Source organism: Phallusia mammillata, chromosome 8 (genome assembly GCF_965637545.1).
Source record: "Phallusia mammillata chromosome 8, kaPhaMamm4.hap1.1, whole genome shotgun sequence".
NCBI lineage: Eukaryota > Metazoa > Chordata > Ascidiacea > Phlebobranchia > Ascidiidae > Phallusia > Phallusia mammillata.
The window spans coordinates 9,309,922-9,322,480 of record NC_137259.1 but is presented as its reverse complement, the minus strand read 5'-3'; the positions used below and the strand labels follow the sequence as shown (position 1 = coordinate 9,322,480).

At 35.1% G+C, this 12,559-nt stretch overlaps 1 protein-coding gene and 1 long non-coding RNA gene across 3 annotated transcripts; both read right to left on the bottom strand.

Moving 5' to 3' along the window:
* Positions 1-582: 582 nt before the first annotated feature.
* On the bottom strand, positions 583-4,580 carry LOC145203918 (uncharacterized). Its single transcript, XR_013853419.1, has 2 exons — positions 4,119-4,580; positions 583-3,759 (listed from the first exon to the last, which is right to left on the bottom strand). It is a non-coding gene; the product is annotated as an uncharacterized LOC145203918 (long non-coding RNA).
* Positions 4,581-10,951: 6,371 nt separating this feature from the next.
* On the bottom strand, positions 10,952-12,045 carry LOC145203917 (uncharacterized). Of its 2 annotated transcripts, XM_080076288.1 has the most exons (4): positions 11,685-12,045; positions 11,380-11,609; positions 11,244-11,322; positions 10,952-11,171 (listed from the first exon to the last, which is right to left on the bottom strand). In XM_080076288.1, the coding sequence occupies exons 1-4, from the start codon at positions 11,900-11,902 to the stop codon at positions 10,952-10,954; spliced, it is 747 nt and encodes a 248-aa protein (XP_079932414.1). In that variant the 5' UTR covers positions 11,903-12,045. The 2 variants fall into 2 exon arrangements, with proteins under 2 accessions (XP_079932414.1, XP_079932413.1); XM_080076287.1 differs by having other exon boundaries at positions 11,244-11,609.
* Between the last annotated feature and the right edge of the window lie 514 nt (positions 12,046-12,559).

Below are 12,559 nucleotides of genomic sequence, written 5' to 3'. Positions count from 1 at the left end.
AGCATGTACAGGCTCCAGATTTTAAACGGTTTAAAGTTATTATCACATTTAAACGATGTTTTGTATGCGTTTACTAGCTGTATTTTGGAGTTGACCTGCGAAAACCGTTTGTGTTTATCTTAAACCGTTTAAAATCTGGAGCTTGTATAGGCTAGATTGGTCGACTGCCCAAAAATCATTTTTGAAGCGGTCATGTCCTGCGTTCGCTTATGATGCACGCCTCTCATTTACGAGGTTATGATCAGATTTAAACGATATTTTGTATGCCTTTACTGGATGTATTTTAGAGTTGACCTGTGAAAACCGTTTGTGTTTATCTTAAACCGTTTAAAATCTGGAGCTTTTATAGGCTACATAATTCGACAGCGCAAAAATCATTTTTAAAGCGGTTATGTCATGTATTCGCTTACGATGTACGCCTCTCATTTTCGACGTTATGATCAGATTTTAACGATATTTTGCAAGCGTTTACTGAATGTTGTTTCGAGTTGGCGTGTAAAAACCGTTTACTTATACCTCGAGCCGTTAGTGGTCTCAAACACGTTAAAGCCTGTACTAATGAAAATGATGAAACACCAAATGCACAGTGAGGACAACACTTTATTGATGGAAAAAGCACCTTATGAACCCAATTTCCACACTTCAACATTTTCAAGTTGAGTCCCATAGTTATATGAAAGCAGAAATAAATAATTACATTCACAGCAATTGGTTGATTGGTCAGTTAAAAACCTACATTTACAAGTACATAGAACATACTAAACAAGGATCTTTAAGTAAACAGACTAAAATAAAACAAAAAGGTGAAACATTATTGCACAGCTGAAAATGTAATGATTTGCTGAATTATCAAGAAAATTAAACCGGATATCATGTGAAAGATGAGGTTGAACCACCCAATTGTTACAACATGCTATCATGCAGACTACTGGTCAAAACTAGAGGTTCTCAATTTATGTCTGATGAATCACGTTTACTGTACGATTCTACATCAGAGTGCAAAACATTCTCAGAATTTACATGAGACCATAATCATAATAATATCAATGCCTACAAATGTTTGAATACAAATTCTTAATTTGGGTATAAGAACTAATAAATAAACTTGCAGGCAGGTAGAACAGTGGAAAAGAAATAACACATATTCCGATTTGATTCATGTAAAACTAAAGTATGTGGTGCATATCTCGACATACAATTTTCTCCTGTGAGGCAAGTAACAGGCCGTATACATCAATGATTTTGCTGACACTTTAAGAGAGAGCTGTTTTTGTCGACAAAATTCTTCCGCAATGAAAGACTTTCTTCAATTTTTTTGATATGGAATGCTTCTGTTGATTTTTTCAAGCTTTAAGCATTTTTTCTGGATGGTGAACTGCAATAAAAAAATAAAGATAAAGTGTATGCTCATTTGACTTGACAATTATGGGTTAAACAAAAGATGCTTGAGTTTAGTCACCAATAAGCAGTCTAAGTGTTATAAAACAGAGTTAATATTCAATATTGGGGGTTTTAACTGTGCTAAAATTCAAAATAACATCAGCCAGAAATACAGAAAGAGTTGAATCATTTCAATTCAAATCCAATCTACAAGCCCTCATATAACAGTGTGCTGGTCCTCACTTTGCTTCATATAAAGGTAAGAACTTGAAATTCTTCTCACTGAAAGGTCTCTTTGCATTGCTTCATTGCCAGAACCTTGATGCCAATCAGGTACTTCAATCTTGATTCTTGGCTCATTTTAGTGTTTAACATGTTTCATTTCACAGCTTAGAATGCATTTGTTTTTGTCTTGCTGTTTTACAATTAACTCGGGTGTAATAAATGAAAAGCCAAGCAGCCAGTACTTATTTTTTTGCGATGCAAAAAGTACTATAAGATGAATTTAGAAGAAGCAACATGCTTAAGGAGAAAAATCGACCTAATTGTTATTGAAATTGATCAAGAGACCAGGGCAACCAGTGTTGAATGTCCAGGAACAGCGTACAGGTTGTCTCACTGCTACCAAGACCGATGTTACGATGTATCACCTCGAGAAGTGGAAGATATCTATTCTACTGCTGCAAAAATAGCTAAAAGTGTAACAGTAGATGTACCAGACGTTTGTACTGATGTCTGCAGCCGGCAGGTCATTCATGCAATCAACTATACAGCAATCTTTAATAAAGGGTCACACTAAAAGCAGAAAAACAGAAAAGAGGGAAAAGCAGGAAATCAGCAATAAAAGCAGAAAAGAAAGGAAAAGCAGAAAAAGGGAAATTTGTGTTTTCTAAAACAGGGAAAAAATAATTGCAGAAAAACAGGAAAAGAGCAAAATTTCTTGTTTCATAAGATTTTGAAATACGATAAGCAGAAAAACGGGAAATGTTTCTTTAATTGTTTTTTATACCTTTCTAATGGGCTACTCTAAAATACGCAATCTATGGCTATAAGGATGAAAGTGAGGGATTGTAATACAAATAACTTTATAATTTAATTTAAATACCTTTTGGACCTAATTTTCTTGGTGTTAACATGTGGTACCATACAGTGCTTAGTACCACTCTCAACACATATGAGAATATTAAGTCCAAACTGGGAATCTAAAACTAAATTATAGTTTTATTTTTATTATAAACCTTCACCCAGACCCTAAAAGCCCTAACCATCAACATTTTCTAGATTGTGTATTTTGGAGGAGCCCCTTTGTAACTCGTAAAAATCATTTGAATGTGATCTATTAGCGTTCTACATCGATTGTGTGTTGTGTCCAATACTGAAAAACAAGAAATGTTTTTTATTTGTTTATTTCCCGTCTTTTTTGTATTTTGACACAATCAATGTAGGGGTAGAACGCTATTAGAACACTTTCGAACGGTTTTTACGAGCTAGAACGACAAAAAACAAATAAAGAAACATTTCCCGTTTTTCTGCTTATCGTATTTCAAAATCTTATGAAACAAGAAATGTTACTCTTTTTCTGTTTTTCTGGAATGATTTATTCCCTCTTTTAGAAAACACAAATTTCCCTTGTTTCTGCTTTTCCTTTCTTTTCTGCTTTTTTTTTTGATTTCCTGCTTTTCTGTTTTTCTGCTTTTAGTGTTACCCTTTAATAAACAACAAACCAGAACTTTTGTACAAAAAATATGCGCAAATTCGCAAAAAATGCATGTGAAGTTCTTGGAATGCAACAAGTTGTTTCTACTAATTTGTCCAACATTTATACTGCAGACAATTTGCAACACATATGTGCATGGGGACCCATTTGTTTTGTGTCAAATAACAACCTAAAAAATGGTTTGTGCCAAGTTGTCCACCAGGAAATTTTATCATACCTCTTTGCCAAAATGGTATTCAGGATACATTTCTACTTGCACAATGGAGTTTAGACTTTAAATTTTATATTTTTTTAATTCAACAAAAAGTGGTCTAAAAAGTCAACATCAAGCTCTATTTTATTTGAAACTTATTGACCACCTTAATGTAACTGTCTTAAAACAACAAAAAAACATGCGCCCAAATAGTATATATTTTTGGTGGCAATGTATACAAGTAAAATAAAAAATACTGCACTTCAAAAGCGAAATGATTTGAAGCGAAATGCGAAATGAATCTTCTTGTTCAATGTGAAATCCCTCCTTTGAAAACCTTTGCTATACACATATTGTTCAAGTCTTCAGTTAAATTTCCATTCTTAAATTTATTTACATGCTTGTTTGCCAAGAGTAAATGTCTTCAATCAACTTGAAATATAGGCTAATAGATTTGTTCTGGTGCACACTGCAAAAAAACCTTCACTGTAGATGTCATAACATTGGCAACAAATGTCAGTTGTTTGAAGAAAGTAGTACAGTAATTATATGCTATAGGTTGGGGTTTGTAATTTGCTTGGGTTTAATAGGATTCTGAAAAACCATACAGTTTTTGCATGTCCTAGAGTAAAATGTGTCTCTTTTTGGAGTCTTGGGAGTAAATGCAGTGTGGATTTTACACCGCCACCTGTCTCCAGCTATGCAATCATAGTTTAAATCACAAAAAAACTCAGATAAAAAAATGTCATAAGGAAAGGTACTAAAATTCAGTGAATTAAAAAAACAATGGTAGAACAGCTCTAAACAAAATAAATAACCACAACATACCTCTTACAGGATTACAAAAGTAGAAAAGGTTCTTTGAAAACATCAGCCTTGAAATAATTGAGACAAATTTGGGACCAGAATTTACCAAATTGAAAACTTTGTCTTGGAAAGTACAATTATTTGGTTACTGCCAAGTGATTTTTATGTACATCCATATTGAAGCAAGCGGAACTCACGTTTCCGTGTGTCACATTTTTAGTGGCTACCCGGTATGGCCAGTGTCTTGTAACCAGCTGTACTGATGAGACCTTACACGTAAAAACAGTGTGCACCATCTTCAACTTTGCCTTCATGATATTTTTTTCCAGATTGTGGTATTATAATACATATAACAGACATAAATAACCCTGACAAGTTAGTTTAATGACAATCAGGGACACGCGAGTGTCGTTTTAAGCTCACTACTTACAGCTTTTGGCCTTAAAACTGTAGTGTACATTGCTGGAAATCGGCGATCTTACCCGGAGCCAAAATCCATAGAAAACACAAGTTGTCGCACGCCATAGAAAACACAAGTTGTGGGGATGAAAATGGGGCGAAATTAGCGCGAATTTTGCATTGCGCCTTATGGGGCCGATTTATAAAATGATTAATTTGGATACTTTTGCGGTGTTTGATTTTGCAATTTCTGCAAAATTTTGAATAAAAATATAACTACGCTTAACTTATAATGTTTAAATGGAACTGATGAACATGAAATAGAGTTTAAATTAGGTTTTAGCGGGTAAATTTTCCAGTAGATATACATGTAGCCTACTTAAGTCCCGAAAGATAAAAAGGTTGTGATGTATATTCATCTAAAATTGGAATAAATAGTTTGACCATGGTCCTCCAAGGTCAGAAAAGTCATGACGTAATAGTGACGTCATCGTTTATTTACTGCATTTTGACGCATTTAGCACATACTGAATTTTGAAAGCTTTTGGTACTACCTTTAAAGGTGTTGCACAATCTTTCCCTCTTTTTTTAATTTTTTTGAAAGATATTTCACACTTTTTAGTGATAAAAATATTTATTGCATTAATTAAGGTCTATATACCATGTTGAATATGTGTACTGTCATATGCAACACAACCACAAGAAAAAATGCAATATAAACAAATACAACTAACATTGATGCATAAAACAACCAATATCAACAAAATTGTTAAATCTTCTTGAATCTATTCACCTGTACAGCACAAAAAGTCTCGTGGGAAATTTTGCATCCAAAGTGGCACTTTTTTAATTTATTTCAGTTTCAGCTGATACTTCCCACAATACATGTTATGTGAGGATATCACAAAAAATCCAAATGATTTCATTAAGGGCATAAAATAACATGCAAGAATTATTAGCATTTTTCAAAATTGGTGATTCCATAAAATCAAAAAAGTCAAAACTTAAGAGACACACTGCACAGTATGACATGTTTTTTTAAAGCTTCATAAACTCAAACACAGTAGTTACATGAAGTCCAATAGATCCTCTGTCAGCCTTCTAAATGTCACAAAATTACATGTAAATCAATGAATGTTATTTGTCTTTCCATCTTGTTATGCATTACTATTTTATGTCATTATTTGTGTCTGTTTTAATCAAAATTGTTGCAAAATAAAACATTGGCATTTATGTTTTACTTTTTTCTGAGTCTATATGCCTGTTGGTATTGCAAGCCAGGAGCCATGCCAAACAGCAACTTCTTACACAGGTTTGGTGCGATGGGACACTAGATAATTCTTCTTCAGTAAGGATACTTTGAAATCAACGGCTTGTTCTTTTAAAAGCCCACCCATCCACCAGTTTCTTCATTATATTGGTGCACTTAACTGGCCACCAAACCACTTTTTTTACTATTTTAAGTTGCAAGTTTATATATATGAACACTTTATTCATCTTATCATAGAACTGTTAAATGTATTGCAAATTTATGTAGGTTTGCACTTTTTCCAGTAGCAAAAAAATAAGTATACCGTTAACCTAAATAAAGACTTTAAAAAGTATAACTTTGATAAACAAACTGCTTTGGTTAACACTTATATTTCTAAGTTTTTGAAATATCTGTACAATCAACATTTTTTATCACTAAAAACGGTCGGGATCATTTATATTTACTACACTTTATTCACAAATTTGCTAGCAAACGATGCAGAAAATTTTTTTCGCTAAACTCGTGCCAATAAAACTGCTTTCCTGCAAACATTGTGCGTTGCCTGGCAACCAATGACGTCATTTTTACGTCACGCATAAATTTTCTTGTCAGCAAGGCAATTTAGAAATAAAAAATATTTAGTCGTTAAGCCAGGTTATTGAAAAAAACATCCAAAACCCTATCCTTTGCGTTGTTAAAAGCGTGCAAAGTCGCCCCATTTCACGCTCCATGAATTCTCGTGCGACAACTTGTGTTTGATAGATAGACTTTGCCCGGAGCATCCAAGCGTGACCGATCTGCCGATATTTAGGAGTGTCGCCTCTAGTGTTAGCAAAGAACACTATACAGAGGAAGGCTAACTCATTGTGACGTTTCAATTCGTCACGCTTGACCAAGGCTGGATAGAAAGCGGGAAAATGGCTGGAGTCGGTAGCAAAGACTACACTTTTTGATAAACATTTGGGTCATAGACATCGATAAGAATGGAAGAAATCATAAATTTACCCGAGGAAGTTATAAGGGACCTATTGTTCGAAAATATGGACAGTGAAATTGATGTTCTAGCTGACGCCGGCTTTTCTGTACAGCAAAGTGTATCGAGCACTCACACATCTACATTTCCAGCTCAATTCATTGCAGAAATGAATCTAAAATTGAAGTTGTCGAACGCAGGTTTGGAGTTGGTGGGTAGTTTGCTTAAAACATTTGCACAAACCAACAACAAGGATGAAATTGTAAGCAAGTTGCCTTTATTGTGCCTCAACGCCAAACAGTATTTTTCTGATGTTGATCTTAGCAACGGTTCTGCGGCAGAATGTTTTTTAAATATCATCACAAAAATTGTTCATCAAACCAAAGAACCAGTCACAATGTGCTCATATGGACAAATAAAGGCATTTGAAAACGACACCATTGAATATATTGGAGGGTTTTTAATTCGGAAAACATTGGCAAAATTCCCAGCCTTGTCTGAAGCCATAGGGTGTATTTGTGCGTCAGAACCACATGGCAGTCTAATCAAAACAATGGAAACATTTACTGGCTGTTTGAAATATCCTTCGGATGAACTTCTTCTCTTTTTACAACATGCTTACTTAAAAATAACAAGACAGACTAATGGAAAGCCAACTGCCATTAACTTTAACAGTGCTACAGAGGAAATAATATGTGATGTAAAATTTATGAATTTTCAAAGTTTAATTCAGGACAGGTCTGATGAGGAACCTGCAAGTGTCTGTTGCAATATATTGTGAAACTTTTTGTTAGAGTTTTGTCGCATGCATTCGCAAAAAAGTTGTTTGAAAAACTATATGTTGGATCAAATGCTCGATCTAAGGGTCTCAGAGGTGATTTGAAAAGGAAATAAACATACATGTATAATGTGTTATTTATGTAATTTGATTTTGTTGATGTTTCTGTTTTGCAGGTTCGTGTTGTTGTTTTTTATTGTATTTTATTTGTATTTCTACTCTTCTGCTGTGAACATGTAGCAACATAGCAATATTTTCACACACACACATCAGACAGTGCTATGGTACCATTTCTCAACTTGTTGTAATGTATTAACGATTTTTTAGTTACAATATAGATGTACGCTTCTTTTTTTCAATTGGCTCTTCTGAGACTGTGGTCCATGCATTCTTTTTGCCAAAAGTTGTGTTCCCACCTTTTGCGTGTTTAATTATTTTTCTTTGTGTGATGTGCTGTATTCCAAATGATGCCTGAAAGAGTGAAAGATATCTGGGTTTTGTGACCTTCGTCCAAGCTGTCGCTATAATAAAAACAGTTCATTAATAAAAATATAGTGCTTGTACAGGTTTGGGAAGCGAAAGTCGTGCATAAATTTAGACTGGGCACATACCAGGTTGCCAAAAAATGCTTCCAAGTTGTCCTGGGTGAAAGTATGTAGACAGACATATGATATGTCATGTCTCTGCAAAAGTTGCCTACATAATTCTATAAAATTATTTGTTGTGAACACCAACCCCACCAGGGTTGGTGCAGCAAGCAATCGCTTGTCATCTCCTTTGTGGTTTTGTTCCACACGATTCTAAAAAAATGAACCAGAAACGAATTCTGAAAAGTGAACATTCAATGACTGCAACACTGTATGTAAATATCATACCTTCCATGTCATAAGTTTTTTAACAAACGTTTGCAGAAAGACAAGTCTTGGATCATCAACAGATCGAATTGGACACTTGATGGTGCAATTCATTATGTCAAACCATCTAAGCAAAAGAAACATAAAGATGAATTATACATGATCTTCTTTTGCTTCAGAAGAGTGAACATCTGAAACATACTCTGCAAAAAGAAGAACAAACTGTGAAGTGCCTGATGCTCCCTTAATGGTCTCCAAGCACTTTCCAACTTTCCAGCTTAGCGTTTCCCTTGCAAGACCCACTTTCATCTGTAGAAAGTTTAAAAATCAACCAGAGCCCATAAATTGGTAAGAGTATTCACGTTTATAAACTCTTAGGTTACATTACATTTATATGTACATAATGTACATATCTATTCTTGACATATGTTAGATTTGTTTAAATGCAACACAATGTGTAAAAGTACACTGTACTTTACTGAAGGGATTTAATTTGACGTGTGCTCTGGTCAATCGTGTTCTGCTTAATATGGAGCTTTTTTGTTCCTCCTCATATAACTTTACAATATGAGTCCACAGAATGTCACCTTCCCCTGTGCCCATGTTCATGTAGCGAGCACCACTAGGCTTTGATGAAAATAATGAATTCCGTGCAGTCTGAAAACAAAAAAAGTTATGTTAGTTTTTTTTATCTTTACTACAAACCAAATAGCAACTTACTTTTAGTAAATGTGAGGGGTCTGAACACATAAATATTTGTCGACTTTGTGAAAATGGGTTTGGTGCAACAAATGGTTTGTCCAGTGGAACACTTTTTAGGCCACTCAGCAAGAGAAAACATTTTCGGTTGGTGGAATTTCCATCTGCCACAAGTGCATGAATTTCAACACCAATTTTTTCCAATTCAAACAGCACTTGCCAAAACATAAGTGCCAATTCATTTGCTGGTGTGGCATGGGTGGGAAACCAAGCGATTGGCAAAGAAATTTCTCTTTTAACAGTTCGGACATAAAACACTGACCAAAAAAAGACTTGTTAAGTCCAATATTATGTTTATGACATCCACATTTAAATTACAAATATTTAAATTGACCAAGAATATGTGAGGCTAATTTGGTTGCATCCGGTTCACCCCAATCAACAAATCCTATCAACTTGCCTTCATGCACCACCAAGTTTTCACGTGCTTTTCAAACATATTTAATTAGTAATGGCATCAGACACAATTGAACAAAATTTTGCACTTACTTTTCATTTCATCCATTGTTATGTATCCTGAAAGGGTTTTATATTGCTGCATAACATTCTTTACTTGTTTAATAGCTTGTGTATTTAAACCTGGCTGAGGGGAAATCTGATTTCTAAAGATAAGAGAAAATACAAATATGTTACTATCCATATTTTGTTGTTCTGTCTTGTATTAACTTTTACCTATAACTTTTGATTGTAGCTGATGAAGGTAAAACCAAAACATTGCTATTTTTTATATGTTCATAGGCCGCAGGAGAACGGCAATACAATTCAATGCACCATCTTATCACATCAGGGTGATATCTCCTAGCATTGGGAGGCACATCAGAATTTCGGATTTGTTGCTTCAAAAACAACTGTTGCCACTCATCTAAAGATCTCGACTCATTTTCAATCTGCAAAATTTTTAATATTCAACATTGCAATAATTTGTATTTTATGTGTATTGAACAACAATATTTGAAACACTTCACATGGATTTTAAGCAACACATGCAGAATACAAAACAATTTCAAGTTGAGTTTATTTAACTTGGTGAAAAAAATGCCACAGAATTGTAGTAAAATGATCACCAAACCAGTAATTGCTGTCCAACCTATAAACATTATATAGTGCAAAACAGTGGGTGGCACAACTGGTGGATAATGGCTGAATGCACTGCAGCTATGTTCTACAAATTACCTCGTCATTTGGTGTCATGTCCTGACCTGCCTGCTGGTTGTACTTTTTACAGTCAGCACAGACTACATCTCCACCACTTGCTAACATAATAATATGGAATTGTTAAATGCCATGTAAACTCATTGTTAAGTACACTGTATATTTACCAACTATTCTGCACTTGTTGGTCCTGTAAATGTGCTCTGATATTATATTTGTCCCATTCCATTTTAACATTGAATGGGTACCGTATTTGCTCGATTGTAAGCCGCCCTCGTTTATAAGCCGCCCTCGATTGTAAGCCGCATGTTGAGGTGTTAAAAAAATAATGTAAGCCGCCCTCGATTGTAAGCCGCAAGCTGGAATTTTAGATACGATTGTTTCCTAAAACATCTTTCTGTTGTTATATGATGTGACTATTTGCCCATATCTACTAGTTACGTTGATAACTGTACCCAACAGAACGTATATCGACGTATAATCTGTACATGCATACATGTGTTGAACCCAAAATACGTTAAAAAGCTGAAGTGTAGAAATTATATCGGTATAAAATAAAAATGTAAGCCGCCCTCGATTGTAAGCCGCCCTCGATTATAAGCCGCACAAACGGCAGCTAAAAAACAATATAAGCCGCGGCTTACAATCGAGCAAATACGGTAGTTAAAATTTGGTCATCAATTGGACTTACTCCTCTGCACAAAGACAAAGCTTCCACACTTTCTGAAAATTCGAGCCCAGTTGCATGTCTTTTAGTTGTACAAAGTAGACTAACAATATTTGCTCACTTAAAAAGCAGTGTAAAGTTGAAAACTTTGGATCTTCTATATTGTCTCCACTGCCATTAATGTAATCCCAGCCATACAAAGATATTCTAGAAACCTTTATGGTTTCATCTATAACCACTCTAAAACGTGAATAATATTAGTTCCAATGGGTTTAAATTTCAGTTGCAGAAAACTATATTACTAATAATTACCTTAATTTTGGAACCAAGTAATTTTCTTCCTTCATTTCACACACACAGCTATTTTTTTGCTGATAAAATATCCAATTTTCTGCATGTATTAGAATCAATAAATACACCAGAAAGTGGGAATTACAACATTTGTAACCTTTCATTGCATTTCCAAGTTTTGTAGCAGACTGCATAATTTGGTTAATGGTTGCATGGTAAATTTTCTTTGCAGGTGCTAATTTTGTTGGAGCTTTCCTTGCCTTTACACCAGGTGTAACTTTCTTTGGCAGATTGACAGAAGGCTTAGACCCACATTTCAATGATACTCGTTTCATACCTGTGACTATTATATCTTCTTTATGAAAATGGTTCTCACAAATAGCAGCTCTACAAAACGAGAAATAAAATTGAATGCCTAATGTATTTAAGGCGACATTTATAATAAGTCACACACAAACTTACGTTTCTTTATGGAGCATATGTTTAATGATATCTCCGGATTGAGCGTCCCTCATCGAAAGCATGAAGTTGGTGAGACATTGCCGGTGGTCGCGATCTTCTTGTGTTTTTGCAAATTCTGGGCGACGTACAGTAAAAAACGCAGGACATTTTACTTTGTTCAACTTGGCGTATTTAACCGACCAACTGTATCCTGGCACCGCACAGTGAGTAACTCCCATTTTATCGTTTAAGTTGTTACTTTGTATTGTCGTCTGTAAAACTGTTTGCTCCAAAGTCTATATGGATTTTGGTTTGCTCGTCCTTGACAACTTTGGTAAGACTCATTCATGCGTGGCGAGAACAATGAGTTGGCCTTCCTGTGTATAGTAGTGGTGTCAACCGCGCCGCGTGAGCGGCCGCGCAATTTTTTTAGGTAATTTTTTATGCGCGGCCGCGGCATTAATAAATTTTTATGCAGCGTCAATGCCGCACGCCGCGCAACTTGTGTAATTACTTTTGCTTTAAAAAGGTCCTCAACTTTTATGTACACAGGTTTGATACGTTTTTCTGTCATGATTAAGCAGAGCTATTGTGAAATAACAATTGGCTGTATGCCTTTAGAATTTTAGAGTAAACGTAAACGTTAAATTAGGGTTGTTCGAATTTTTTGTTATCAACAACATGAACACAGCGCAAGTCAAAAAAAGTTTGGAGGCAGGCGAGCTCTGTATTATAAAAAAATGCGGAAAATCCAGCATTTGGAACACTTTTGGCATAGTGGCAGAGAAGGCAGGAGCAGAATCTTCGGCTTCCAAACAACTTCCGATGGTAGCATGCAGACAGTGCTTGAAGTGTTTCAAGTATATTAGCCACACGACAGGCACAACCCACTTAGC

Excerpts from the sequence above, each read along its gene's own strand:
- LOC145203917 (XM_080076287.1), bottom strand. The coding sequence starts at position 11,902 with ATGGGAGTTACTCACTGTGCGGTGCCAGGATACAGTTGGTCGGTTAAA. Across the intron at positions 11,610-11,684 it reads CATATGCTCCATAAAGAAAC|AGCTGCTATTTGTGAGAACC; the intron begins GTAAGTTTGTGT and ends CTCGTTTTGTAG. Across the intron at positions 11,172-11,243 it reads TACTTGGTTCCAAAATTAAG|AGTGGTTATAGATGAAACCA; the intron begins GTAATTATTAGT and ends TTCACGTTTTAG.